The sequence below is a fragment of the Giraffa tippelskirchi genome, chromosome 6, assembly GCF_054371585.1.
Source record: "Giraffa tippelskirchi isolate mGirTip1 chromosome 6, T2T-mGirTip1v1.2.pri, whole genome shotgun sequence".
In the NCBI taxonomy this organism is placed as follows: Eukaryota; Metazoa; Chordata; class Mammalia; order Artiodactyla; family Giraffidae; genus Giraffa; species Giraffa tippelskirchi.
The window spans coordinates 125,119,455-125,146,248 of NC_137280.1; the positions used below are offsets into that span (position 1 = coordinate 125,119,455).

Genomic DNA, 26,794 nt, shown 5'->3' on the forward strand with positions numbered 1-26,794 from the left:
TGACAGTAATTGATTAACTACCATTATTCCCAGACCTGATCTAGTATTCATGCTTCAGGGCCAAATAAAAGATTCATTATTTGTGAGTGTCTTTGGGAAACCAAATGGAGAGCGCCAAGCAACTAATGTTCACTACCACCAGAAAAATTTAGTTTTAAAGAAGAAATAAACTCCAGAGTTAAGCCCCTCAAAATATCTGGGCAACTTTTGAGTAGATCTTTAACCAAACCTTGATCAATTTCTAAAGAGAGAGTTTACAAAGTATGTGTTGAGTTAATGAAAAATTGGTTTTAACGCATTAAAAATGTATTAAATTCAAAAAATTTAATCAGTATATTCCCAGTATATTTATATATTAATCAGTATATTTAAATCAGTATATTCCCAACCATTTTATTTCACATTGAGCAGCAATCATTATATTAGGTGCTCTTTCTGAACAAGAAGTGATCAGTTGAAGACTGAAGATCAGTAGTTGGCTTGGTGAGACATTGCACTAGAATCTGGTCATAATTTTAGGCCAGAAACTCTCGGGCAGATGCCAGCATACTAGGTTTCAGAAATGTTCTTTCTACTTGTTAGAAGCTATCTTATGCTTTTTCCTGCATCTGAGCTGTTGTGGTAGACTATATGATAGGAAAAAATATGGTTTACGTTACCAACTCTTTATCTCCCAGTTGAATTAGTACTTTATTTGAAAAGTACCAAAGCCATAAGATTCACCTTTAAAACTATGCTAAAATAAAATGCTAAAACATATCACTTCTTTATTCCATTTTCAAGTGAAAAAAAGCCATATGTGCTTCTATTCAGGTTTCAACTAAGATGTCATAAGATTCAAGTAGGATAAGAAAGGAAATAAAAATTAAAACTAAAAGTTATTTATTCCTCACAGTGTAGCACATGGAACATATGTTAAGTTGTGAACTTAAGTAATACTCATCTTTTTCATGCATATGCTTGGCTTCCTGAACTTTGTAGCCTCAGATACTGTGTACCTGTCCTTTGAAAATTCTGCTTGAGCTGAGCTGGTTCCCAGGGTAGTTATATCTTCAGAGAGAATCTAACTGAATCCATATAGTTTGTTGGTAGGCTCCAGCAACACCTTCAGCAGTACCTGAGGGATAGTAATATTTGGAAAAAAGAGAAGATTCTAGGATATAGATGAAGGGAACAACAGCAATAGAGCAGAGCTTACTGAGTGAATTTCCACTAGTATATTGTTTGAAGTCAAAGAGTAAGAGGATATTGGGAATTCCCTGGTGGTCCTGAGACTAGGACTCTGATCTTTCACTGCCAAGGGCGCATGAATCCCTGGTCAGGGAACTAAGATCCCACAGGCCACATAATGTGGCCAAAGAAAAAAAGGAAAAGAGTGTTGAATTTAGAGATGACCTTCCCCCATAATATTTCAAGTTTGCTTGCTCTGTTGCATCACATGACCCCTTCAGGCAGTCGTCCTCCAAGTTTTACTTCAGTAACTTAATTTCCAAGATGAACCAATGTCTAGTTTCAAAGAGTTCTCTTATTTTGCTGAAGGTTTTCTTGGGTGATATTTATCCTTAGGGTCCCATTTGTTCCTTTCTTCATCCAAAAAACATTTGAGAGTTTCATATGGGCTTACATTACACATACATAAATGAATATGATGTTCTCTCTGCCCATGGACAGTTTACGTTCTCTCTCTGCTTGCCTCCGAGGATCTCCCAGTTCATGTTTCACTCCTTTGCAGTATTTCATGCGGAGTTAATCTCTTCTGAATTGGGGCCCATGAGCGGTGATGATAAACTTTCTCTAGTCCCAGGGTATGTAGGGTGGGTTTTCTTTGAGGAAAACATAAAGAGTGATGAAACAGAAAATAGTAATTGGGCAAAACTGGAATAATACTATAGTTACCAGCAAATAATGTTTGTGCTTTCCTCTGTCCTACAGAAAACCCAGAAATCAGAGAACCAGCAAAAGAAACTTGGGGCTTTTGAAAACAAGCTCTCTTCATCTGCTTCAGCATTAAGATGATAAAATGGCATTTTTTAGCCCTCTGATGGGCTTCCTGTTAGATTTAATGAACACCACACGGCATTAATGAAAACCAAAATTGCTATAAAGATAAAAAACGTTTATCTCCTGCATGGTGTAGCAGGCAGTAAGTCAGCAATGCTTTTGCATTTTATGCAAGGTGACTGCTTAATAGTAATTGCTTCAGTTTAAGCACAAGTAGAAATTGTTAGCTGCAGTCTTGCCTCCAGAGATGTAAGCACTTTCTGAGGGTGGAAGGAGAGCTGGAAAGACATTTATGGTCTAACTTTTACTTGGGTCTATGTGTTTACTCAGCTCTGTGCACCTGGAGGAGGCTGGCATTCTACGGGCTGGTCCAGGGGGACCCGATCAGCAGTGGCCAACAGTATCCAGTGCGACACCAGGTAAAGATCCAGGGTCTCACCCTTCTTATTTGAGTCCTGGAAAGTCATCAGATGACTTGTTTTTGGAAGACAAGGGATATCAGTGGCTCTCTTTTAATTCTTTCTTCTTTTCCTTACATGCGTGACTTCCTTATGTACATGAATATACACAAGTATTTTGATTTTCTTTTTAATGTACCTCAGCGATTGGAAACAGGTAAACATAAGGGCGTGTGTGTGCATAAACTTCTTTTCTGTAATAACCAGGTACATGTCAAATACTTAGTCTATCTGAGCTACACAGATAAGATCTGGTGGCCTCATGCACAGAGATGACACTGTTAGCAAAGATCTTTTGGTTAAAGATGTTGGAAATCCACTTCAAGTAGTAAACAAAAGGGAGACTGATAGATTTATTAATGGATAGATTGATGAAATGGAGTTTCTCATGGAAGTGGAAAACTTGTCAGAACCAATGCACCACTCTGTCTGACTTCAAGTTACAGTCAGGCCTCCTTCTTTCCCGACATCTGCATCTTTCAGTAGACTGACTTTTATTGCCTTGACATGCACATTGCCAAATGTGACCAGTCTTGCAGTTTCTTAGTGCAGAGGACCAGTGGGAACTGATTCCTAATCTAAACTTTCAGGAAAGAGAATCTGCCAGATGAAATCAAGAACCCAGTGGCTGGGTGAGCATTAAAAAATTTCCCAAATTCACATTTCCTTGTTTTCCTTATCTTGCCCAGTCACTAAAGCAGTGTCATATAATGTAAATATGGCGTTGGAGACCCATCCTGGTGGCAATTTTCAGAAAGGAGCAAATATAGAGATTACAAATGTTGTCTAGCATAATCCTTTATAAATAGAACATCGTTGTGGTGATAATAGTTACTAATTTTTGAGGCACAATGTATCCAGACACTGTGCCTTGCATGATCTCATTTACTCCCTGAGACAGTCTTGCATGGGATTTATTATCTCTGTTTTACATAAGAGGAACTAGAGACACAGAGAGGTTAAGAAACATACCGAAGTTCACATAGTTTGTGGCAGAGGTAGGATTCAAACCTAAGTGTGTCTAACTTCAAATCCAAGTGTATCTAGTTCTTCTATTCATAGCATGGCTGGCTTGCAAGAATCCACCTAAATTCGAACATATATATATATATATATATATATATATATATGTATATTCACATACATAACAGATTATATAAGTATATGTGTGAAAAGTTCTTTCCAAAAATAATCTGGTGCCTTTCAAATGATTAGGCTGTGCAAGTAACATGTGCAGCTAAGGGCACATTTTTGCTGGCAGCTCTTAAGAGTTTTCGTTGATTCTAATCAGCCAGCATTTGCTATTTATGAATGTTGTATAATTCAACTAAAAGTCACATTTGTCAAAAAAAACAAATGCCTAAGTTAAAGCAATTCATTAGAGAGCTAATATTCCAGATGGCAAGGGGGAGAACATAAAATAGTTCATTGACAAATTTGCAACCCCAGTACCAGTGACGGCATAAAGTGGTAGAGGAGGAAGTAGTTTTTAGACTGCCAAGCGTTGCAGGATGGGAGGCATCTGAGAGGTGAGAACTGCTCAATCAAAGCAGTGCCAAGAAATCACTCCCTACCATCCTGCCTCCATTTCAGGGTTTTTCTTGTTCTCATAGAGACTTTGCAGGTCAGGCTGGTGAGTCCAGAACTAACTTTGAATACATTCTCCCTTTCATTGATGGTGCCAGTTGGTGTATGTCCCTAGGCAAGTGGGAAATAGGAACTGTTGATGGATTATTTTATATGCATCTGGCCCAGGACTCTCTTTCAAATTCAAAACAATATTAAGAACCCATCTTTTTAAAAAATTTATTGAAGTATAGTTGATTTACAATGTTGTTTCTGCTGTACAGCAAAATGCTTCAGTTATACCTATACATACCTTCTTTTTTATATTCTTTTCCATTATAGTTTATCACAGGATATTGAGTATAGTTCCCTGTGCTATACAGTAGGACCTTGTTGTTTATCCATTCTCTGTATAATAGTATGCATCTGCTAACCCCAAACTCCCTATCCATTCCTCCCCTAGCCCTGTTCCCCCTTGGCAACCACAGGTCTGTTCTTTTTGTGTGTGAATCTGTTTCTGTTTTGTAGGTAAGTTCATTTGTGTCATATTTTAGATTTCACATATAAGTGATATCATATGGTATTTTTCTTTCTGACTTCCTTCACTTAGTATGATGATCTCTAGGTCCAACCATGCTGCTGTAAATGGCATTATTTCATTCGTTTTTATGGCTGAGTAGTACTCTATTGTATATATATACCACATCTTGATCCATTCATCTGTTGATGGACATTTAGGTTGCTTCCATGTCTTGACTATTGTAAACCATGCTGCTGTGAACACAAGGGTGCATGTATCTTTTTGAATTATAGTTTTATCTGGGTGTATGCCGAGGAGTGGGATTGCTGGATCATATGGCAACTCTATTTTAAGTTTTTTGAGGAACTGCCTTACTGCACCAACTTACATTCCCACCAGCAGTGTAGGAGGAAGGAACCAATCTTCTTGACAGAAGACAGAGAAGGAGTCACCATGGCTCCCCTTCCCTGCTGTCCTGACTCCTCTTGTATAATCCCTTCTCTCCAGGGCTATCCCTGGCTGTTGACTCATGAGTCACAGTTTTCATGGACTGAGCTGGACAGAGCTTCCATCTTCCATGGGTGACCTCCCCATACTTTTCAGCATACCTCTGCACCAGTGATGGGACATTAGAGAGATGCTCCTCTGTGTTCTGCTCTGTTCTTGGTATTTTAGAAGTTTTGGACTCAAAATATGTTCTGCACTGTTTGGAGGGAATACGAGATAAAGATTTAAGATTATGGTTTAAAGTCAGATCTGAATTGAATTCCAATTCCAAACTTACTTGCTGGGTGAGTGTAAACAAATTGGTTAAATTCATGTTTTCTTTGTTACCCCATCTGTAAATGGGGTATAATAATAACACCAATTTTATCCAGTTGCCGTGATAACTAAAGAAGAAAGAGCTGGATATAGTGCTTGACATACAGTATTAATAAATGTCTAATCTTCTCACTCTTTTTTTTTTTCTGGCATACTTTTGCTTCCTGCAGTCTTTGTTGTGGCCTTAGATGGTAGCATGGTGGTCAACATTCAGTAGTTCTCACTTCTGAGCCCAGATACAGTCCCTCTAAAGTAGTCTGGATCATCCTGACATCTGTACAGTCCCATTACACCTCGCCCCCCGACCCCAGCCACCCTCCTGGAGAATTCATCAACATGCTCCAAAACACTTGCTTGTTTTCATTCCTAAGTAGAGCTTGCCTGTCACAGATTCTGCTGTCCTTAGTGCTTCATGATGAAGGTGTGATTGCTTCCAAAAGGCTTCCTCCTGGTGCCCGAGTCCCCTCATACTTGTGTCTGAGAACTTCTCTGGAAATAGCACCTTCTCACACCAACCCTAGCAATAGCCAACAGCCTGAGAATAGAGAGAGGCCTGCTGTGACCCAGTCCTCCTTTGCGTGTGCTCTTTGTAGTTGTTTTTCCTCCACTGATGAATCCTTTGGCTTTGTCATTAAACTGTTCACTGTTTATTGTCACAGTCCACAGAAGCTGAGGCTAAAATGGCATGCTCTAAAGGGGTCAGTGGGGACATCACCAGGTGATGTTTCCCGCAGGATAAACAAGTCAGCCATTAAATCCGCTAACCCCAATTCCTGGCCCCTTCCTCCAGCCTCACCTCTGTATGAGCAGACCTGGACCACAGGCTTCTTATTTCCTTAGCAGCTCAGTGAGACTGAGCAGGGAAAGAAAGGGAGCTGAGGGGGGTAGTGCACAGCTCACAATTCCTCTTCAGATGGAGGAGTGTGTTGGGGGGAGGGGCATTAAAGGGCCAGCCATTCACGCTTTTAGCATTCTTAGTGTGCAATCTCTGAAGAGGTTTTAATGAGTGCCCTCTTGAGACAGTTCCTAGAGGGAAATTCCCAAGAGATTATGAAAAGACTGTCTGTACCTTCCAGAGAGCCAGTCTGGCTTCAGGGTCCCTGGCTGCTTTGCTTTCACACTGGTTCTTCCAGGCTCCTCTTTCCACATTTCATGGGATCTCAGGACTTGCTCAAGGCAACAATACATTATTTTTGGAGTGGGAGATGTTCACTGTTTTCAAAAAGAGCTCAGGGAATTCCAAAAGGCACAGCACTGCCAAAGATAACATTATAGCTTTTCAAGCAACACCCCCCCGCGGATCTGGGGCTGAACAGTGAAAGGTTAATTAGGTAGGTGAGGCAACTCAGGCCCTGAGGCTTCTTTAGACAAGCTTAGTTTAGAGTGACTGCAGAGGGCTTCTCCAAGGATGGTTCCCAGAGCCACACTGACAACACCTGTCAAATCCGAAAATCTCGGATGGAGGCCCAGCCATCTGTGATTTAAGGGGTCCTCTAAGTGACCCTGATGAACCCTAAGGTTGAGGACTGGTCAAGAGTTGAGGGTAAATATTCCTGAAGTTGTCTCATACCTTTGGAGGCTCAGAAACCGTGCAGTGAAGTCCTCTGTTTATGCATCTGTTTATGATTCTTACTAGAAACAGGAAGCCTTCCGCATACCAAAGAGACAGTAACTAAGAGCTCAGGCTCTGGGTCAGAGTAACCCTATTTGAAATCTCGCTCTTCCACTCAGAGGTTGTATGGTCCTAGGACCGTTATTTTTCTGAGTCCCAGTTTCTTTCTTTTTGAAATGGAGATAATAGTGTCTACCTTATAGGGTTGATGCATGAATTAAATGCAACAGTACACACATCTGCAGAGCCTGGAGAGCAGTGTTTAGTAAGCGATGGTTATTTTTAGGATTTTTCAAGGTATGAGTCTACCTTTCAACGTCAGAATTTAGGTCTGAGTTGTTCTGAGTAGTCTCTGTGGGAAAGCTTTATTATAGAGCAGACTTTTTAAAAAGTACCATTTTGTGCCCTTGGGGGATTGTTTTTGCCCTGGTTTGCTGCATCTTTTTACTCTGTGGAAAATGGACAGTTAATGTGCCCTAGTTTCATAGGGAGATTCATGCTCTTATTTGTCTTAGGGATTCCCACCTCCCTGGCAAAATCAACTCCCCATGGAAAGTCTCCACAGAGACTTCATCTTTGATTCTTCCCCAGAAAGAAGCCATGATCCTTAAATTTGGGGGAAATCCATTTAGGAGCACTGCCAACATGAATTTTTCCACTTCATGAGTGACTGCAGCCTCAGGCCTTGTCCGAGAATTTAAAAAGCATGCTGTTCCACTAACCTGCTCACCCTCAACTTCTGCTGTTGTCATGGCAACGATAGTCCTGGGAGATGTGTGCATATCTTTATCAGGGAGAAAAAAAATGAGATCATTGATCTGTGTGGGTGGGGCAGCTCCCTCCCATCAGTATCCTCCACTCTCACCTTGCATCTCACAGCCCAGGAGTGCCAGATTGCCTTATGGTCTCTAGTAGCTGAGAAAAATAAGTCCTTGTATAAGATACACTTTTACTCTCTTGGTGGTGTGGAGCTCATCAAGTTTGTTGGAGTTCTCTGTGTAGCTTATCTTGTGTGCTCTGACCTGGCCTGGAGCAAGGTGTTGTGAGAAGGGAAATTAGAATCCTCTACCCAGGAGAAGCCAGGAAGTTTGTCTTTGCTAGCTCCATCTGTCTGGGACTTTCTTCAACTCCTTCTTAAAGAGCACTTGGCACCTTCTATTTTTAATGGTCATGTAAATCAAAAACTAGAAGGAAGACTTCCTGCTTTTTCTGAAAAGTTTCTGTTGAATAAATAGATTCTGAGATAGTTCTTCCTCTCCACCCTGTTTTCCCCACACTGCTCTCATTTTTCCTACATCCATTCTTTCAGGCTCAGTAGGCAGAATACAGTCAGGGCTGGGGCCATGATACATAGTAAAAGAATTTCTTCCATGTCAGAGGCCCACAACAGATCCTGTGCCTCCTGAAAATGGAATCCCCTGTGCACTGAGATGTGGGCTCCTGAGCATATATTTTGGAGCGGGAGAGTGTGGTGAGGAGGGAGGAGCAGCAGGAACTGTTGCCTTAGGCCACAGTTTCCTTCAGCCCCACAGAGGCAGAGAAGCAACTAATGCAGGGCCAGGAAATGGAGACTCATTACAGTTCCCTTGGTTATCATCGACCCATCTAACAAGCCTCAGGAGGAGTGCAGTCTGGTCCCTGCAAACTTCATCATGAGAAACAGTTTTTGCATATGTCTTTAGAATATAATACACTTCATTCTTCTTTTATTTGAGTGTTGCATGGAACAGGAGAGTTTCTGAGTAACCTTCCCTTCTAGCTTTCTCTATACACTGTCCTTGGTGGCTGAACTTTTAAATCCCTTTTCGAAAGGGAAATTCAAGTTTCTACTGGGGAGATGTCAAAAGACCACAAGGAAGGGGGTTGTCACCAACTCTGCTACCTGACTTGGCTCAAAGATGACAGGCCATCTGTGTATTTGAGAGCTTTGTGGGGAAGCAGAAGTGTTGGGTGAGAGTCCACACTTCATTCTGTGGGACAGATTTCTTGGATTGTATGGAACTGGTGGGCTTAGAGCTCCTCCCTGGGAGGTGCTTGGACAAGAAAGACCTATTTACGGCCAGGGTTGAGAGCAGATGGGTAGCAATAACTTGTAATGCCTTTCAGCTTTGCAGCTCTAGCAGGCGTTGCCCTCAGCCTCACTGATTCTAGTGAACTAGAAATGAAAGCCAGTCCCCAGCAACAGCATGGATCTTTAATGACAAATATTTCCAGAGCAACTCAGCCCAGATTCCAAAAGAACTTGAAAAGTTCATTTTCTCAGAGGCAGTCAGTTTTGCAGTTGAGAAGGTCACTGCCTAATCTGGAGAAACACATTCAGGTCAAGCACTGGCTGGAGACCAGGGGCCTCTAGGGGAAGGTCATAATAGAGTTCAGTGCCAGGAGGCCTGGAAGTGAGCCTGTGGGTTGGAGAGGAGCCCCTCTCTGCCTCAGCCCTCAGAGCTTGTTACCCACAGGCAGAGAAGACAAGGAGCAGAGATGGATGCTGTGTCACTCCTAGCTCAGTGAGACCAAGAGCTTCCTCAGCAGCTCCCTGCCTAGAAGGGTCTGACTGCAAGGCAGTGGGCTAGGTGAAGGATGGGAGAAAGCAGTCGTGATGGCAGTACTAAAGGAGATAAAGGGGGAAAAGGTGCTTGTGCTTAGTATTAAAAAAGAAAATGGAGAGCTTTGTTGCCAGAGTCCTGCTCCAGCTGGTCCAGGGGTTCCCTTAGGATGGACGGCGTCGGCAGAGAAAATGGTGCAGTCTCTCGCCCAAAGCACTGGGCTGCATGTTTATTTTAAGCATCAGGTTTTCTTTTATACTTTTACAAAAGCATTAGGTCAGAGGTATGACATCTTCAGTTTCCCCTCACCCATATTTACTGTCTCCATAAATCATTGTTGTCCTTCAGAGTTCCCTCTTAAGTGTCCTTGTGATAACATTGTAACTCAAGTTTGTCTCTGGGCTGTATATCACATTCCTCAGTTTATTTCTTATTTCTTTAAATCCTGTTATCCCCTAGTAACTTAAGCTCATTATCTCCTAAAAAGGCTTTTAGCTATTAGTATCTCTAAAATACCTAGTTTCCATAAGCTATAGTAAAATATGCCAACACTACAACATACCTTAAACTTTTAGCTTCTAACTATTCTTAATTATTCCTAACCCCTCAAGCTTCTTTTGCCATAAACATTCCCCTTACAGGCAGGTTTCAGATAACAATGTTTCCCATGGTCTCAAGCTGCAGCCTATGTGCTCATCCTGGAGCATTCTTTGTAAAGATCCTTGAACAAATGTCAATAGTTAACTTTATGGATTATAACATTCTTTCCAGCCAACTCAACCGGAGGAAGGAAAGGACAAGTCAGAATCACAAGACCTAACTCCTTCATCTGGGGACTGTGCCTGCGGGATGAGGGGAGGGGGTTGGGGCCGTGCCTCTATTTTGTCAGTAATGCCTATCGCGGCTCCCGACACTTTGTTGAAGTCAGATTCAAGACGGTTAGAATCTTCTAACCTATAGAAGGTGAGGGTAGGAAAAGGTAACTTTCATGAAACCAAATTTGAATCCATAACATGCAGGAATAATGAGAAGTCTGTTGTTACTAGAGTTGGGTCCTTTAAGTACTGAATACCAAACAGAGTACCCTAAGCCTCCAGATTATAGCTACAACTGCATGTGAAAAACAACCAAACAAACTTCAAAAGTAAGTACAGCCTGTCCTGTACAGAAGGTCTGAACAAACAAGTTTGTTGTTGATGGTCCAAGAAAGCCTGCCAGCTTGGGTTTGCTTCCAACATCGGCCCAGTCCCGTGTCCAGAGCTGTTGCTCTAGGGCGACATCACAGGCCACAAGGAGCAGTCAGGTGACATTCCCGCTCTTATTTTCTTTGACCCTGCATCATAGATACTGTCTTACCCAAGCACACATATGTTATATGTGTTCCCTTGATCACCTGCTGTTACCTAAAGGTCTGTGACAAGGCTAGAAGCTTCAGCCAGTGTAAATGACTTACGTTAGATGCACACCAAGCTCCATGTCAGAGTTTTGTGGGGAGAAGGGCACCACTGGATGTGTAAACAGACTGAGGTGGATGCCCTTGAGCCTGGGAGCTTGGTGGCATGTTTGATGAGCCAAGGAGAAGTCCCCTTCCCTCAGCTAATGCCTATTTGTAAGGAGATGTGAAGGGTCATTTGAGGGTCTTTGTCACTGAAGTTTCAAAGTCTTTAAATCCCATCCTGTTGCCCCCTTCGGTTGTGGAAATAGTATTTCAGAACAAGAGAAAGGAAGACTTCATATGATAGCTGTTATTTATTGAGAACTGTGATAAGCACTTTATATGCCTTGCCTACTTAAACAAGACAGAAATTATTCCCTTGTTCTAGATTAGGAAAATTGAGGCTCGTAGGAATTAAATGACTTCCTTATATTCATCCTTTCTTACATCTAGGGTTTTTTGCTCACTATTATATTCCCAGTGTTGAGCTAGCTGTCTAGTACATGATGGTGCTTAATAAATATTTGTTGAACTTATCAGTGAATAACAATGGTTAAGGCAGTATTTGAACCCATGTCTGCCTGCTGCTGAACTCTATGCATTTAAATGACACGCTACAGTTCCTTTGTCCCACATGCCAGGTAAAGGAAATAGTTTGGTAATTTGGAGAAAACTGTTCACTGTCTGAGCTCCAGGGGTCTGAATTACTTTCCCATTTCTTCTGTAATAAGTTCCCACAAACTTTGTGACTTAAAACAATACAAATTTATTATGTTACAGTTCCAGAGGTCAGACACACAAAATGGGTTTTGCTGCTAAGTCGCTTCAGTCGTGTCCGACTCTGTGCGGCCCCATAGACGGCAGCCCACCAGGCTCCGCCGTCCCTGGGATTCTCTTGGCAAGAACACTGGAGTGGGTTGCCATTTCCTTCTCCAATGCATGAAAGAGAAAAGTGAAAGTAAAGTTGCTCAGTCGTGTCCGACTCTTAGCGACCCCATGGACTGCAGCCTACCAGGCTCCTCCGTCCATGGGATTTTCCAGGCAAGAGTACTGGAATGGGGTGCCACTGCCTTCTCCGGGTTTTGCTGTGCCGCAATATAGGTGGGTTCCTGCACTATGTAACAAGGATCTACTTTCTTTAATTTCCAATAACATGTTCCTCATTTCCATCTGAGCCCTCACTGGCAGCATCTTTTAAGACCTTTCCACGACAGTCTGTTAGTGACGCTTAGGTATTCCCTAAGACAGTGTATGTTTTCCCTACCATCGTCCTCACTTCTGAGTCCTCTCTAGCAGAGTCATTAATGTCCATATTTCTACGAACACCCTTTTCAAGGTAATCAAGACAGTTTCTCCATGCTCCTCAAAATCCTCAAATCTCTGTCGGTCTCCCAGTTCCAAAGCCACTTTTACATTGTTAGTAATTATCACAGCAACACCCCACTTCCAGATCCCAAAATCTGTATTAGTTTCTATGGCTGCCATAGCGAATGACCACAAATTAGGTGACTTAAAACAGTACAAATTTATTACCTTATAATTCTGGAAACCAGAAGTCTACAATGGGTTTCCTTGGGTTAAAACCAACAGATTTGCAAGGCTGCATTCCTTCCAGAGGCACTAAAGGAGGATATGTTGCCTTGTCTTTTCCAGCTCTCAGAGGCTGCCTGCATTTCCAGGCTCAGTGGCTCCTTCCTCCATCTTCATAGCCACTGCAGAGCATCTGCAAACCTCACTCACTGATTCTCCTACCTCGCTCTTTCCCTTGTGAGGACCCTTGTGACTACATTGGGCTCACCTAGATAATCCAGGATAACCACTGTAGCCCAAGATCCTTAATTTAATTACATCTTCAAAGTGCTTTTCTTTTTTCTTTAACCATGTAACATAAACATAGTCATAGGTTCCAGGAGTTAGGATGAGGGCATCTTTGTTGTTAAGTTGCCCAGTCATGTCCGACTCTTTTTTGACCCCATGGATTGGGATTTCCCAGGCAAGAATACTGGAGTGTGTTGCCATTTCCTCCTCCAGGGAAATCTTCCTGACTCAGGGATCGAACTCTATCTCCTACCCACGTCTCCTGCATTGCAGGCATATTCTTTACTGCTGAGACACTGAGGAAGCCCGTGGACATCTTTGGGGCACCATTATCCTGCCTATCCCAGGATCTTTCATGTGCAGGCAGAGGTGGCTCTGTGTGTCTGTGTGTGTGTAAATTTCAGTGTAGGTGAAGGTAAAGTTAGGTGCAAATTAGGACCCTGAAGAGGGTGTAGTCAGTGTGAACTAGACTTTAAAGGCCTTTTGAAAGCTATCAATTGTCAACAGTGTGCTGGAGATGAATTCATCACCCCCTCTCTCTCCAAATCTTAGCTAATTAGGAATAGATGCATGGGACCAACTGAGAGAATCAAAGTTCAGAATCAGGCGTATTATTGGTAAAGAAGTTCTGGAGACTGTGACAGGGCTTCCAAGCTTCTGAATGCAAGGGAAGAAAGTCAAGAATGGAAGAACTCTCCCTTGGTGAGGAGGGGCACCTGACCTGGTTTGATTACCAAACAGAGGCTGAGCTGGAGCAGACAAAGAATCAGGTAAGAGCTATGTCATGAAAGAGGGCTTCCCTGATAGCTCAGTTGGTAAAGAATCCACCAGCAATGCAAGAGACCTGGGTTCAGTCCCTAGGTTGGGAAGCTTCCCTGGAGAAGGGAACGGTTCCCCACTCCAGTATTCTGGCCTGGAGAATTCCATGGACTATCCATGGAATCCCAAAGAGTTGGACACGACTGAGCGACTTTCACTTCACTTCACTTCACTTCACTTCACTGTGTCATGAAAGAACAATAACTGTTTATGTTAACTTGGCCCAATCAGGAAACACAATCTGAGGAATTCCCCAGCAGTCCTGTGGTTAGGACTTGGTACTTTCACTGCCTGATTTGATCCCCGTTTGGGGAACTAAGATCCTGCATTGTGGCCTGCAGCACAACCAAATAAAAAAAAAGGAAATATAATGCATTTAAACTTTAGCTTATGATAATCTCCCCAATGAGACAACTTTTCTGAGAAGAGTAAGTAAGGAAGTGGAGCTAAACATGAGAAGTCCCTTCCTAGCACATTGCAGTGAGGTTGGAAGGATGGTTGGTAGGTGTTTCCTCCTCTGTGGGAAGAGGTGGAAATGTGGAGAGAGGAGGAAAGTCCCCACTCCATTGTTATGTTAAGGGATTTTACGTATTGTTTTGTCCCAGGCTTAAGAGTATTTTCCCAAGAGTCGTGGAGCAGTCAGGAGAAGACAGGCCTCTTTGGATCATTCACAGGAAAGAGTCAGTTAAAGGCCTGGCAGAAAAGTCACTATCCCCAGGATGATGCCAGGAGGCAGGGCACTGCCCATCACATGTCCTGTATGGGTCTAGCATCTGTGTCTAGGTGAAAGCAGATTAAAATATATATCTAGGACTTTCTTGAAGAAGAAAGTGTAGAGCCTGATCCGTGTATATATATGTGTTGGGGGTTGTGGGCGGGAAGGGGTACTTTAGTCACTATTTCCAAATGTTACCTTTCCTCAGGGATGCCTCCCATGTCAGGAGCAGGGGTCAGGGTGATTGTAGGCCAATTCTGTGGATACACATGCACTCAGAATTTGTTTGTTTGTTTTTTAGGAGCATTTTGCATAACAAATCTATTCTCACACATGCTACCTCCTTGAGATCCTAACAGGCTAAGCACTTCCAAAGCCTAGAGCGTCCCAGCACCTTCAGCAGCTCTGACTGGAGACTAAATCAGCCTCTTGCCTCTGACAGTGATTAGCCAGGAGACCCAGGGAGGAGCCTTCTTGGAGGCCAGCATCCCCTGGAGGCACCTTGTGTCACTAAGATGTTGATCTGACTTCTGTCCCTCAATCTGCAGCCAGTGGGGTTGTGTTTAGTCAATAATCAGTGTCTGTCAGCTTCCCTCTGTTGGACCAAGTGTAAATTGATTCTAAATATCTGCCTGGGGGAATCTCTGTAGGGAAGATGAGCTTTTCAGTGTGTTCTCTCTAATTCTAGGCACTTAGAGGTATAAATTATCTTCCTTGGTCTTTTCTCACTCAAGGTCACAACCTTTCCTCCAGGGTACTAATGTTCTAAATGGTTGTGATTTGAAGGGCACTAGGAAGGTCCTTACAAAACCCACCTGACAGACAGGTCCCTAGAACTTTACCATTAACCACCACCACTATCAGCATTCTCTTTTAAAATGCCCATTCTTTCATTCATCCATTCATTCATTCGTATTTTCTATTCCTCTCTCTCTCACACATACACATACACACACACACACCACACACAGAAGTATTAGACTATCCTGTCCAGCGAAACTTTCCTTGGCTTGACTTTAATATAGAATTTGGTTGGAACCTCCTATATTGTCATTAAACAAGAATTTGTTAAGTACTTACTTAAGGCCAGTCTCTGTTCTAGGTAATGCAAATACAATACTAAATATAACAGCCCCGTTCTCATGATCTAGTGGTAGAGACAGAAATGTAAAGAAATAAGGTGGAAATATTACAGTGTCAGGACCGTAATAGTGCCATGTACAGGCAGGTCCAATGAGGGGAAGGAAGCTGGGACAAACCACTGTCCCAGGGCCTGTCAGTCCAGGATGGGACCCAGAGTCTGTCTGTGTTGTAATCCATACAAACCCTATGTAAACATGGTCAGCTGGTTCCTGTTTCCCGAGAGGGACCTCCTAGCTGTTTAACAGGGCCCAAACCCTCCCTCAGCAACCATGAACAGCAGATATGTTGTGGGAGCCCAGAAGATGGAATTGGGAAGTTGGGGGACCAGGTCAGAGAGTATGTGACATTCAATACTGTGTATTGAAGGTTGGTACGTAGATTGTGGGAAGAAAGTTCCAGACAAAGGAAATAATACATGTGCCCCCAAACCAGAATGCATAATATCGGTGAACAGAATGAATACATTTGATGGGAAGGGTGGCATGGAAGACTGTTGGGAAATGAGATCAGAAAGACTAAAGTTAGATTTGCTTGGGCTTCCACAATCCTGCTAAAGAAGGAGAACTTTCATTCAGTTGCTAGCAGGTCTGTTTTTTTCTTTTTAAGAACAGAGCCTTTATTGAGCCTCCTTAGCTCTGCTGAATCTGCAAAAACCATCCTGCAATATGTCCAGACAACTCATGACCTATCAACCTAATGTTTTTCTCCACCTAAACCAGGAGTTAGAAACTCTTGAGTGTCTAGAAATGTGGGACCAAGAGGGTAATGAAGGCAGCATTTTTGTAAAAGGGACCGGCCTTGGGAATGTTCTTAGGTAATTCTCCTGGACTTGGTTTAATCATGTGTAAGAAAATGTGGAATGAAGGGAAGGCTTGTTTAAATTTTGCCTTGTGTTAGCTTTTTAAGGGAGGCAGTGTGGCATTGCATAGTCCCTCTGCTCCCTGTGGGACCATTTCATCATTGTGCTTCAGATTTATTAATGTGTAAAAAAGGAAAGACTGTAGGCTGCTGTAAGGATTAAATGAGATGATGCCTGTGAAATGCTTATTAGCACAGTGCTTAGTTCATGGTAAGCACTCAAAAGTGTTACCATTTTCTCAGTTTTAATACTCCTGGCACTTAGCACAGTAAATAGGATTCCCAGCGTCTTTGCTAGAGGAAATGGAATGGTCTTGGAGTGCACAGAATCAGAGATGGTGGTAGAGGAGAGGGTTCTCTCCGATGACAGTTGTTCCCCGGCTCTCCTCCCTGCAGTGGTCTGACAGCACCTCCATTTTACACCCTCAGTGCAGAGATACCACGGCTTGTCTAGAAATGGTTGCTCAAGGCTGCAAAGTGACACAGCAACATAGAGCCTGGGACTGCTGCCAAGTTTTAAGAAGCGCAGATTGGGACAAAGTAAGAGAGGGAGGCAAAGAAGAAAAATCTGAAAACCAGAAGCAGTGTTCTTGCTGAGTGACATGATGATGGCTCACACAATTTCAGGGGGGACAGGCACTATGAGGGGTCACTGCCAGGTGGTGGTGCTGAAGGAGGAACCCAGTAAGGGACTCGGGTCCAGGCAAGGCTGCTGCATGGGACCCTGCACTTGAAAAAGGCCCTGTTGGGTTTAATACTCTGTTTTTGCCATCTTGAAGCTCTTAATCATGTTTTAACAAGGGGCCCCCCATTTTCATTTTGCAGTGAACCCTGCAAGTTATGTAGCTGGTCCTGGGTCCAGGCTACCTGGGGCAGGGACATTTTGTCTCAGCTAGTTTTTTGAGCTAGTTTTTGAACTTCCAATGGATCAAGTAGACTGGGTTAGTATTCTGTTTAAAAAATGTTTATTTATTTATTTATTTTTGGCCATGCTAGGTCTTTGTTGTTGAACAGGCTTTTCTCTGGTTGCGGTGCATAGGCTTCTCATCATGGTGCTTCTCTTGTTGCAGATCATGGGCTCAGGGCCCTCAGGCTTCAGTAGTTGTGGCACAGGGGTTTAGTTGTTCTACAGCATATAGGCTCTTCCTAGGTCAGAGATCGAACCCGTGTCTCCTGCATTCACAGGCAGATTCTTTACCACTGGGCCACCAGGGAAGCCCTAGTATTCTTTTTAATCTCTCTCTCTCTAATCATGAGAGGACAAAAATGATAACAAATTAAACCCGTAAAAACTGAAATAAAATGAGTAGCACCTCACTCCTTTTCTCCCCAGAAATAACCACTAAAAATGCTTTAGTGTGTATCCCCCAGATTTTTTGTTAACTATAAAGTACTATATTATAAAACAATGTGCATTTACATTGTTGATGTAAATATTAAACAACACAGCATCATTTATTTGAAAATATTCAAGTTTCCCTCAGACCCACTCCCCTTCAGTGAGGCAACCACCATTAACAGTTTTGTCTGTATGCTCCAAATATATTTTTTGAGTAAACTTTATTTCTTTAGAGCAATTTTAGGTTCCTAGAAAAATTGAGTGGAAAGTACAGAAGGTTTCCAAATGCTTCTGTCCCCACACTGCACAGCCTCCCCCACTATTGATAACCAGACCCAGAGCCGTGCATTGTTACACCTATACTGACACATCGTTGTCACCACCCAGAGTCCATAGTTTATATTAATACTAGAGTTCAGTCTTCCAAATATTTTTCAAATTAATTTTTAGTTACATAATTGATGTATGAATGTGTTTTCTATGTTTATTAAAAATAGGTAGGCTTTCAGAAAGCAAAAATGGGATAATTTTATGCATATGAGTATGTAGCTTGTTTTTATTTTTTAACAAATGCCTTTCCAAATCATTACATATAGACCTGTCTCCTTCTTCTTTAATAAGGGCATACTGTGTTGTATGTCTATATTGCAAGTTATTTATCAAATTTCCCTTTGGTATACATGTTTTTCAAACAATGCAGTACACATTCTATTTATTAAGTTTAAAAATTTTTTTTTAATTGGAGGATAATTGCTTTACAATGGTGTGTTAGTTTCTGCTGTACAACATTGTGAATCAGCTATATATATATATATATATATATACACACACACACACATATATGTATATGTATACATATATCCTCTCCCTCTTGAGAGTAAACATTCTTATGCATATTTTTTGTGTTCGTGGTATATATAGGATAGGGTATGAACATATCAAATTGGCACTCTCATATCTGGGGTTGACCGCACTTGTTATACATTCCCTCTAACCCCCACCTCTATGTCACCTAACTCACTGGTACTATCTTCCAGGAACTTAGCCCTCAGGGTTGAGAATCCTGGAGCAGAGAAAGGAGAGAATTTATTTGTGACTAATAATAGTAATAGCTCACCTGTATTGAGCACTTAAACCATGTTTTATGCACTCAAGCCACGTATTGTTCTAAATATTTTATGCTGTGCTTAGTTGCTCAGTTGTGTCCGATTCTTTGCTACCCCATGGACTTGCCTTCTCCTCTAGGCAAGAATATTTGAGTGGATTGCCATGCCCTCCTCCAGGGAATCTTCCCAACTCAAGGATTGAACCCAGGTCTCCTGCATTGTAGGTGTATTCTTTAATGTCTGAGCCACCAGGCAAGCCTGAGAATACTGGAATGGGTAGCCTATCCCTTCTGCAGAGGATCTTCCCAGCCCAGGAATCAAACCGTGGTCTCCTGCATTGCAGGTGATTCTTTACGAGCTGAGCTACCAGGAAACACTTTATATGTATTTGGAATTCAGTTGAGCTATTTCACATCCTGAAAGTTGATGCTGTGAAAGTGCTGCACTCAATATGCCAGCAAATCTGGAAAACTCAGCAGTGGCCACAAGACTGGAAAAGGTCAGTTTTCATTCCAATCCCAAAGAAAGGCAATGCCAGAGAATGCTCGAACTACCACACAGTTGCACTCATCTCACATGCTAGTAAAGTAATGCTCAAAATTCTCCAAGCCAGGCTTCAGCAATACGTGAACCGTGAACTTCCAGATGTTCAAGCTGGTTTTAGAAAAGGCAGAGGAACCAGAGATCAAATTGCCAACATCCACTGGATCATCGAAAAAGCAAGAGAATTCCAGAAAAACATCTATTTCTGCTTTATTGACTATGCCAAAGCCTTTGACTGTGTGGATCACAATAAACTGTGGAAAATTCTGAAAGAGATGGGAATACCAGACCACCTGACCTGCCTCTTGAGAAACCTGTATGCAGGTCAGGAAGCAACAGTTAGAACTGGACATGGAACAAAAGACTGGTTCCAAATAGGAAGAGGAGTACGTCAAGGCTGTATATTGTCAACCTGCTTATTTAATTTATATGCAGAGTATATCATGAGAAACGCTGGGCTGGAAGAAACACAAGCTGGAATCAAGATTGCTGGGAGAAATATCAATAAACTCAGATATGCAGATGACACCACCCTTATGCCAGAAAGTGAAGAAGAACTAAAGAGCCTCTTGATGAAAGTGAAAGTGGAAAGTGGAAAAGTTGGCTTAAAGCTCAACATTCAGAAAACTAAGATCATGGCATCTGGTCCCATCACTTCATGGGAAATAGATGGGAAAACAGTGGAAACAGTGTCAGACTTTATTTTGGGGGGCTCTAAAATCACTGCAGATGGTGATTGCAGCCATGAAATTAAAAGACACTTACTCCTTGGAAGGAAAGTTATGACCAACCTAGATAGCATATTTAAAAGCAGAGACATTACTTTGTCAACAAAGGTCCATCTAGTCAAGGCTATGGTTTTTCCAGTAGTCATGTATGGATGTGAGAGTTGGACTATAAAGAAAGCTGAGCACCGAAGAATTGATGCTTTTGAACTGTGGTGTTGGAGAAGACTCTTGAGAGTCCCTTGGACTGCAAGGAGATCCAACCAGTCCATCCTAAAGGATATCAGTCCTAGGTGTTCATTGGAAGGACTGATGTTGAAGCTGAAACTCCAATACTTCGGCCACCTCATGCGAAGAGTTGACTCATTGGAAAAGACCCTAATGCTGGGAAGGATTGGGGGCAGGAGGAGAAGGAGACAACAGAGAATGAGATGGCTGGATGGCATCACTGACTCGATGGACATGGGTTTGGATAGACTCCGGGAGTTGGTGTTGGACAGGGAGGCCTGGAGTGCTACGATTCATGGGGTCGCAAAGAGTTGGACACGACTGAGCGACTGAACTGAACTGATAACCACCTCAGAGATAAGTCTGTTATCATACCAATTTTATTTTTTAAAAGCCTTTTATTTTATATCAGAGTATAGCCAATTACCAATGTTATGTTAGTTTCAGGTTCACAGCAAAGGGACTCAGTCATACATGTAATGTATCATTTCTCCCCCAAACACCCCTCATATCCAGGCTGCCAGGTAACACTGAGCAGAGTTCTGTGCTATACAGTAGGACACTGTTGGTTATTGATTTTAAATATAGCAGATGACACCTATTTTAATACTTAGGAAACTGAGACACCTAGCGTTAAGTAAGGTCACACATCTGTCTAGTAAATGCCAGGATCTAAAGCAAGGCTGCTTGACTTCTCAGCCTGTGCTCTTAACCTCTACACACACTCTCTCTAGAGAGTTTAATGCCATAACAATGTCAGAGTTTCTCTGCATTGTTTATTCCTTAAAACAATATTGTATTTATTCATTTACTTGTCTTGCTCTACACTGTAACTCTCTGAGGGCAGGGTACCTGTCCAAGTATTATTCATAACCCTATACCCTAATGTCTAGCACCACATCGGCTTTATTGTATGTAATAAATAAATTTAGTCGAATGGATAACAGTGCCTCTGGGAGGTCGCTACTATTTCCATTTTATAGATGAAATTACAAGTCAGTGTCACCCAAATAGTGTAGTAGAATATAGTAGGAAGCAGAATAGCGGAGCTGCAATGTGAACCCAAGGCTTTTGATACCTAATCCAAGGTGCTGTCTACCTTGTCTAAGCTGCTTCCATTCTGCCTGTTTCAGAGGGCTCTGGAGAAACCTAGCAACCATTTCTAAGCTGGAAGACTTCACAGCTAGCTGGTTTTAATGATCCCTGGGAGGGGCAGAGCCTGATGGGAGGAAGGCCCTTGGAAAAGAGTTTCTGGAAGACCTGCATCCGGGAATCAGTTGTTAGAAGAGTCATGTTGCTTAGAGGACTACCATGTAGTAATAATATGTATCCTCTATTTCAGTTTCTGCGTGCTAAATATTATTCTGTGTGATTTATGAGCAGTGTCTCTTTTTAATGATCATAGTCCCATTAGATGGATATTGTTATCTTTGTTTTACAGGTGAAAGAATACTGAGAGGCCAAGTGGCTTGCTCAAGTTACACAACAAATAAGTGCTAAAACTAGGATTCAACTCAAAATGTGTGACCCCCAAACATTCATTTCAAGCACTCTGCTACCCTTGGTTATAAGAGAAGCTGAAGCAGGGGGCATTGTACGAAGAAATTGCCCTCCTGAGACCCTGGAGGACATTAGTGATGAGAAAATAAGCTAGAGAAAACCATGTAGTCTGAGCCCTCTTAGGTGAGGGGGGTCACAGAAGAAATGTTATTTATTTATTTTTTAGCTGACTGTGGAGAGCTAGGGAGATTTGAGACCAGCCATTCCAATTTTTGAATCTGGGTTCTCAGCACGTGATGTCTTTATAGTCTTAACCTAGAAATGGCAGAGTTATTTTGGGCACAAAGCAAGAGCTATGGCTTTAAAAATATGCCACTGTATTTATCTCTTCCGCTTCAAGATTACTGAAAATTAGCCCAGCTGTGGCCTGAGGCACCAAACAGCCACACAGTCTTCTTCCAGATCACTCAACCCACCCAAAGCGGCTGAAACACCCAGAAGTGGCAGCCTCTGGGGAGTGGCTATCAGATTAGTTCTCCATCACCAAGCCTACTCTGATCACACAAGCACACCATCCTTTGCCAGCTACTGTGGGGATCAGGATGCTGGGCTTGTGAATCATCTCAGCTCTGTTTTCTCCCCCATCCCCAAGGCTTTAATAGAAGTAAAAACATTAATAATTCTATTATTGAGCTGGGGAATCAGTACAAGAATAATTTTTCAGCTGTGTTACCCAATTGCTGTTTGAGTTAAGGCAGATAATCTTGCTGTAATTTAAGCCTTCAGTTTCTTTATCTATAAATTGGAAATCTTAAATATATATATATATATATATACATATGCAAAGTACTTAATAAAGTACTTGGCCTATAGTAAGCAATCAATTGATATTCCTTAAACGCATCAATCTTCTGTTACTCTGGTCTTACTAACAGGTAAAATGGTGATGAAGTTTTACTTTGTGCCAGGCACTGTGTTATGTGCTAAGGATAACTGATGACTCTGAAGATAAAGAATCTGCCTACACAGGAGACACAGGAGATGAGGGTTTGATCCCAGGGTCAGGAAGATCCCCTGGAGAAGGAAATGGCAACCCACTCCAGTATTCTTGCCTGAAAAATCCCATGAACAGAGGAGCCTGGTAGGCTGTAGTCCATGGAGTCACAAAGAGTCAGATGTGACTGAGCAACTAAACACACATACAGGATAATTACATTTAATCCTGTAACAGCCCTGTGAGGTGGATGCTGTTACTCCTTTACACATGAAAACTGAAGCCCAGAGATAATTAAATAATTTGCTAAACATCACATAATTTACATGATGTAGCCAGATTTAGACCTAGTACTCTGATTATAGAGCCTAAAGTCTTAAAGAGAAGAGGGAAGAATATTTTTACATTCCCCAGTTTCCATGGAAAATTCTTTCCACTGTCAACTGAAGGACGAAGAAGCTGTGGGGAAATGCTGTTAGTGCTAGCCCAGGTGGTTTCAGCTTTCTTCCCCTCTCTATGATCCTGGACAGGATTTGAGTTTCCAACCGTCATCCTCCTGTGTTTTGTGGGCTGTAATTACTCAGATTTACTTTGTCCAATTCATAAAGGATCCAGTGAGGGAGAGGAGGTGGAGCTTGTCTAAGCAGTTCATAGACCCCACTGACGGTGGAGTAGGGGGTGGGGAGGGAGCTGGAGATGTTTTACACCCTAATCTTTCAGTGGGTTTGCTGGCAGATACTTTTTGCCTTTTGGTCTGAGCATGTATTCAGGCGGGGCATGTATAATTCTGAAATCTGCCAAGTTCTGGTAGAGAGAGACAGAGAAAGACAGACAAACCGATACTCTCTCTCTCTCTCTCTCTCACACACACACACACACACAGAAAGACAGACACACACAGAGAGGGAGATGGAATGGTTGCTCAAAGCTGCAAAAGGCTCCAGTGAAATTGGAGCTGCTTGAAAGGCCTCAGTGGCTGGGGGGGTGGGAAAGAAGTCCAGGAGAAGCGAGATGTCGCTGTATAGAAAGCCTGGATGTTCATTTGCAAACCCAGAATCTGCTCAGCCTTCCATGCCCCGACCCTTCCCTGGGCAGCCAGAGGCAGGAGCAGCAGCCCGAGCCCACGGGAGAACAAGCGATCCAGGGGAGCTGTCTAGCGGAGCCGGAAACGCTTGTAATCATTTAATAGCCTTTGCTGACTGCACCGACAGAAGGGGGTGGGCGGTAGGCAGGCTCCAGAGTGCTGTCTGGCAAGATAGTCCCTGGCTTTAATCAAAATGATGGGTTTCCTGGAAGCTCTTTATTAACCTCAGCACCAGAATCCCAGAGATGGTAACAAAAGGATGAATGGGGCGTGGAGGGGCGGGGCTGAAACCTGCAGGCTGGGCGGTGATTTTCCTGAGCTAAGCACTCACTCTTGCAGGCACCCCTCCCCCCAACTGCACAAGTCTTTCCACTGATGCTTGCTTAGAGAGAAGCTCCTGCCTGCATCGCCATCTCCCAAGCAGGTGACTAAACAGATACAGCCACAGAAATTGCTACACTTGTATAATGCCTCAGGGTTTTCACAGAGCCTTCATATACAGCTCAAGATGTGGGTCTCATGACGAGTGAGACTCCCTAGATTTGAGTCCGAGGCTCCACGGTTAGTGACCCTTGATTGATCTTCAGTATCTTCATTTATAAAACCGAGATATTTATAAAGCAGGCAGAGATATTGGTCGTATCTACTTTCTGTGGTTCTTGTGAAGAGTAGAAATTATATTGCATGCAAATCTGCTTAGCCTGATGCCACACACAGAGGAAGGCAGAGTAAATGTTAACTAATTCATTACTCTGATGGAGACAGAAAGGTGATCACCTCCATTTTATGCCTGAGGCAACTGAGGCTCAGAGTTATTTCTATAAATTGCCTAGGACTAGGTACCCTTAAGGGCTTCCCTGGTGGCTTAGATGGTAAAGAAATCTACCTGCAGTGCGGGAGTCTGGGTTCAGTCCCTGGGTTGAGAAGATCCCCTGGAGAAGGGAATGGCTACGCACTCCAGTATTCTTGCCTGGAGAATTACATGGACAGAGGAGCCTAGCGGGCTACAGGCCTTGGGGTTGCAAAGAGTCAGACACGACTGAGTGAAATACGCACACACACAGGTACCCTTAAGTGATAGAACCAGGGCAAGCCCCCAAGTTCAGAAGAGCAAAACAAGAGGAAAAGAGGAAAAGAAAAATCCCGCCAACATTCTCCAGGTTTGCCCCTCTAAGAACTTTCCTGAAAGTAATATCCTTGGTCAAAATGACTGTGGGTTGTTCTATTAAGTAGAGTCCCTTGGACTGCAAGGAGATCCAACCAGTCCATCCTAAAGGAGATCATTCCTGGGTGTTCATTGGAAGGACTGATGTTGAAGCTGAAACTCCAATACTTTGGCCACCTCATGCGAAGAGCTGACTCATTGGAAAAGACCCTGATGTTGGGAAAGATTGAGGGCAGGAGGAGAAGGGGATGACAGAGGATGAGATGGTTGGATGGCATCACTGACTCAATGGGCATGAGTTTGGGTAAACTCCGGGAGTTGGTGACGGACAGGTAGGCCTGGCAAGCTGCGGTTCACGGGGTCGCAAAGAGTTGGACATGACTGAGTGACTGAACTGAATTGAGCTGAACTGCAAGTCAGTATAAATCAGATAAACTGCTCCTGGCCTTAATTGATTGTACAGATTAGAATGGGAGTCGGGGGTGAGTTTACAAGTCTGGCATTTGCTTCACAATCTTCAGGACCTTCCCTGGCATCTGCATTGGCGAAGCTTCCAGCTTAATCATTCCTAGTCACTGAGGCTAAACTCCAGTCAGAGTTAGTTTAGCATGAAAGAAGAAAGTTGGGAATGCTTGCCTAAGGGGAGTGCCTAACATGGATTATTGAATTAAATGAAGTGGTCAGCTACCCTAGAAGGCAGTTTTTTTTAAAGTTGCAAATCTATATGTCTTTGTGTAAAAAAAAAAAAAGAGGGTGTGTTGTTTGGATTTTTTAAAGTATCCCTACCTATTGTAGATAAATCAGTCAATTTAAAAAAAAAGCAAAACCTGTATTTAATGTATAATGATGATCGTACTCTGTTCAACTTTTGGGGCTTCCCTGGTGGCTCAGGCAGTAAAGAATCTGCCTGCAATGCAGGAAACCGGAGTTCAATCCCTGGGTTGGGAAGATCCCCTGGAGAACAAAATGGCAACCCACTCCAGTCTTCTTGCCTGGAGAATTCCATGGACAGAGGAGCCTAGCGGGCTATAGTCCATGGGGGTTGCAAAGAGTTGAACACGACTGAGCGGACTAACACTTTCACTTTCACTATGAAACTTTTAAATTCCATTAGGTTGTAATCTGAATGTCAGGAAAGGGCTGATGTCTGTCAGAAGCCCTCTTTAGAGGATTCAGTTCAGTTCAGTCACTCACTCATGCCCGACTCTTTGTGACCCCATGGACTTCAGCACGTCAGGCTTCCCTGTCTATTACCAGCTCCTGGAGCTTGCTCAAACTCATGTCTATCGAGTCAGTGTTGCCATCCAACCATCTCATCCTCTGTTGTCCCCTTCTCCTCCTATCTCCTGCTGTCTAGGTTGGTCATAGCTTTTCTTCCAAGGGGCAAGCGTCTTTTAATTTCATGGCTGCAGTCACCATCTGCAGTGATTTTGGAACCCAAGAAAAGAAAGTCTGTCACTATTTCCTTTGTTTCCCCATCTGTTTGCCATAAAGTGATGGGACTGGATGCCATGATCTTAGTTCTTTGAATGTTGAACTTTAAGCCAGCTTTTTCACTCTGCTCTTTCACTTTCATCAAAAGGCTCTTTAGTTCCTCTTCGCTCTCTGCCATAAGGGTGGTGTCATCTGCATATCTGAGGTCATTGATATTTCTCCCAGCAATCTTGATTCCAGCTTGTGCTTCATCCAGCCCAGCATTTTGCATGATGTACTGTGCATAAATAAGCAGGGTGACAATATACAGCCTTGACATACTCCTTTCCCAATTTGGAACCAGTCTGTTCCATGTACAGTTCTAAC

General features: G+C 42.8%; 1 protein-coding gene across 2 annotated transcripts in view; it reads left to right on the forward strand.

The window, feature by feature from the left end:
- PCDHAC2 (protocadherin alpha subfamily C, 2) overlaps positions 1-26,794 on the forward strand; it is a 53,554-nt gene that overhangs the window by 14,749 nt on the left and 12,011 nt on the right. For both annotated transcript variants that reach the window (XM_081501055.1, XM_081501053.1), the window contains exon 3: positions 2,332-2,420. In XM_081501055.1, coding sequence (XP_081357181.1) covers positions 2,332-2,420 — 89 coding nt within the window. The remainder of the gene's footprint in view (positions 1-2,331; positions 2,421-26,794) is intronic.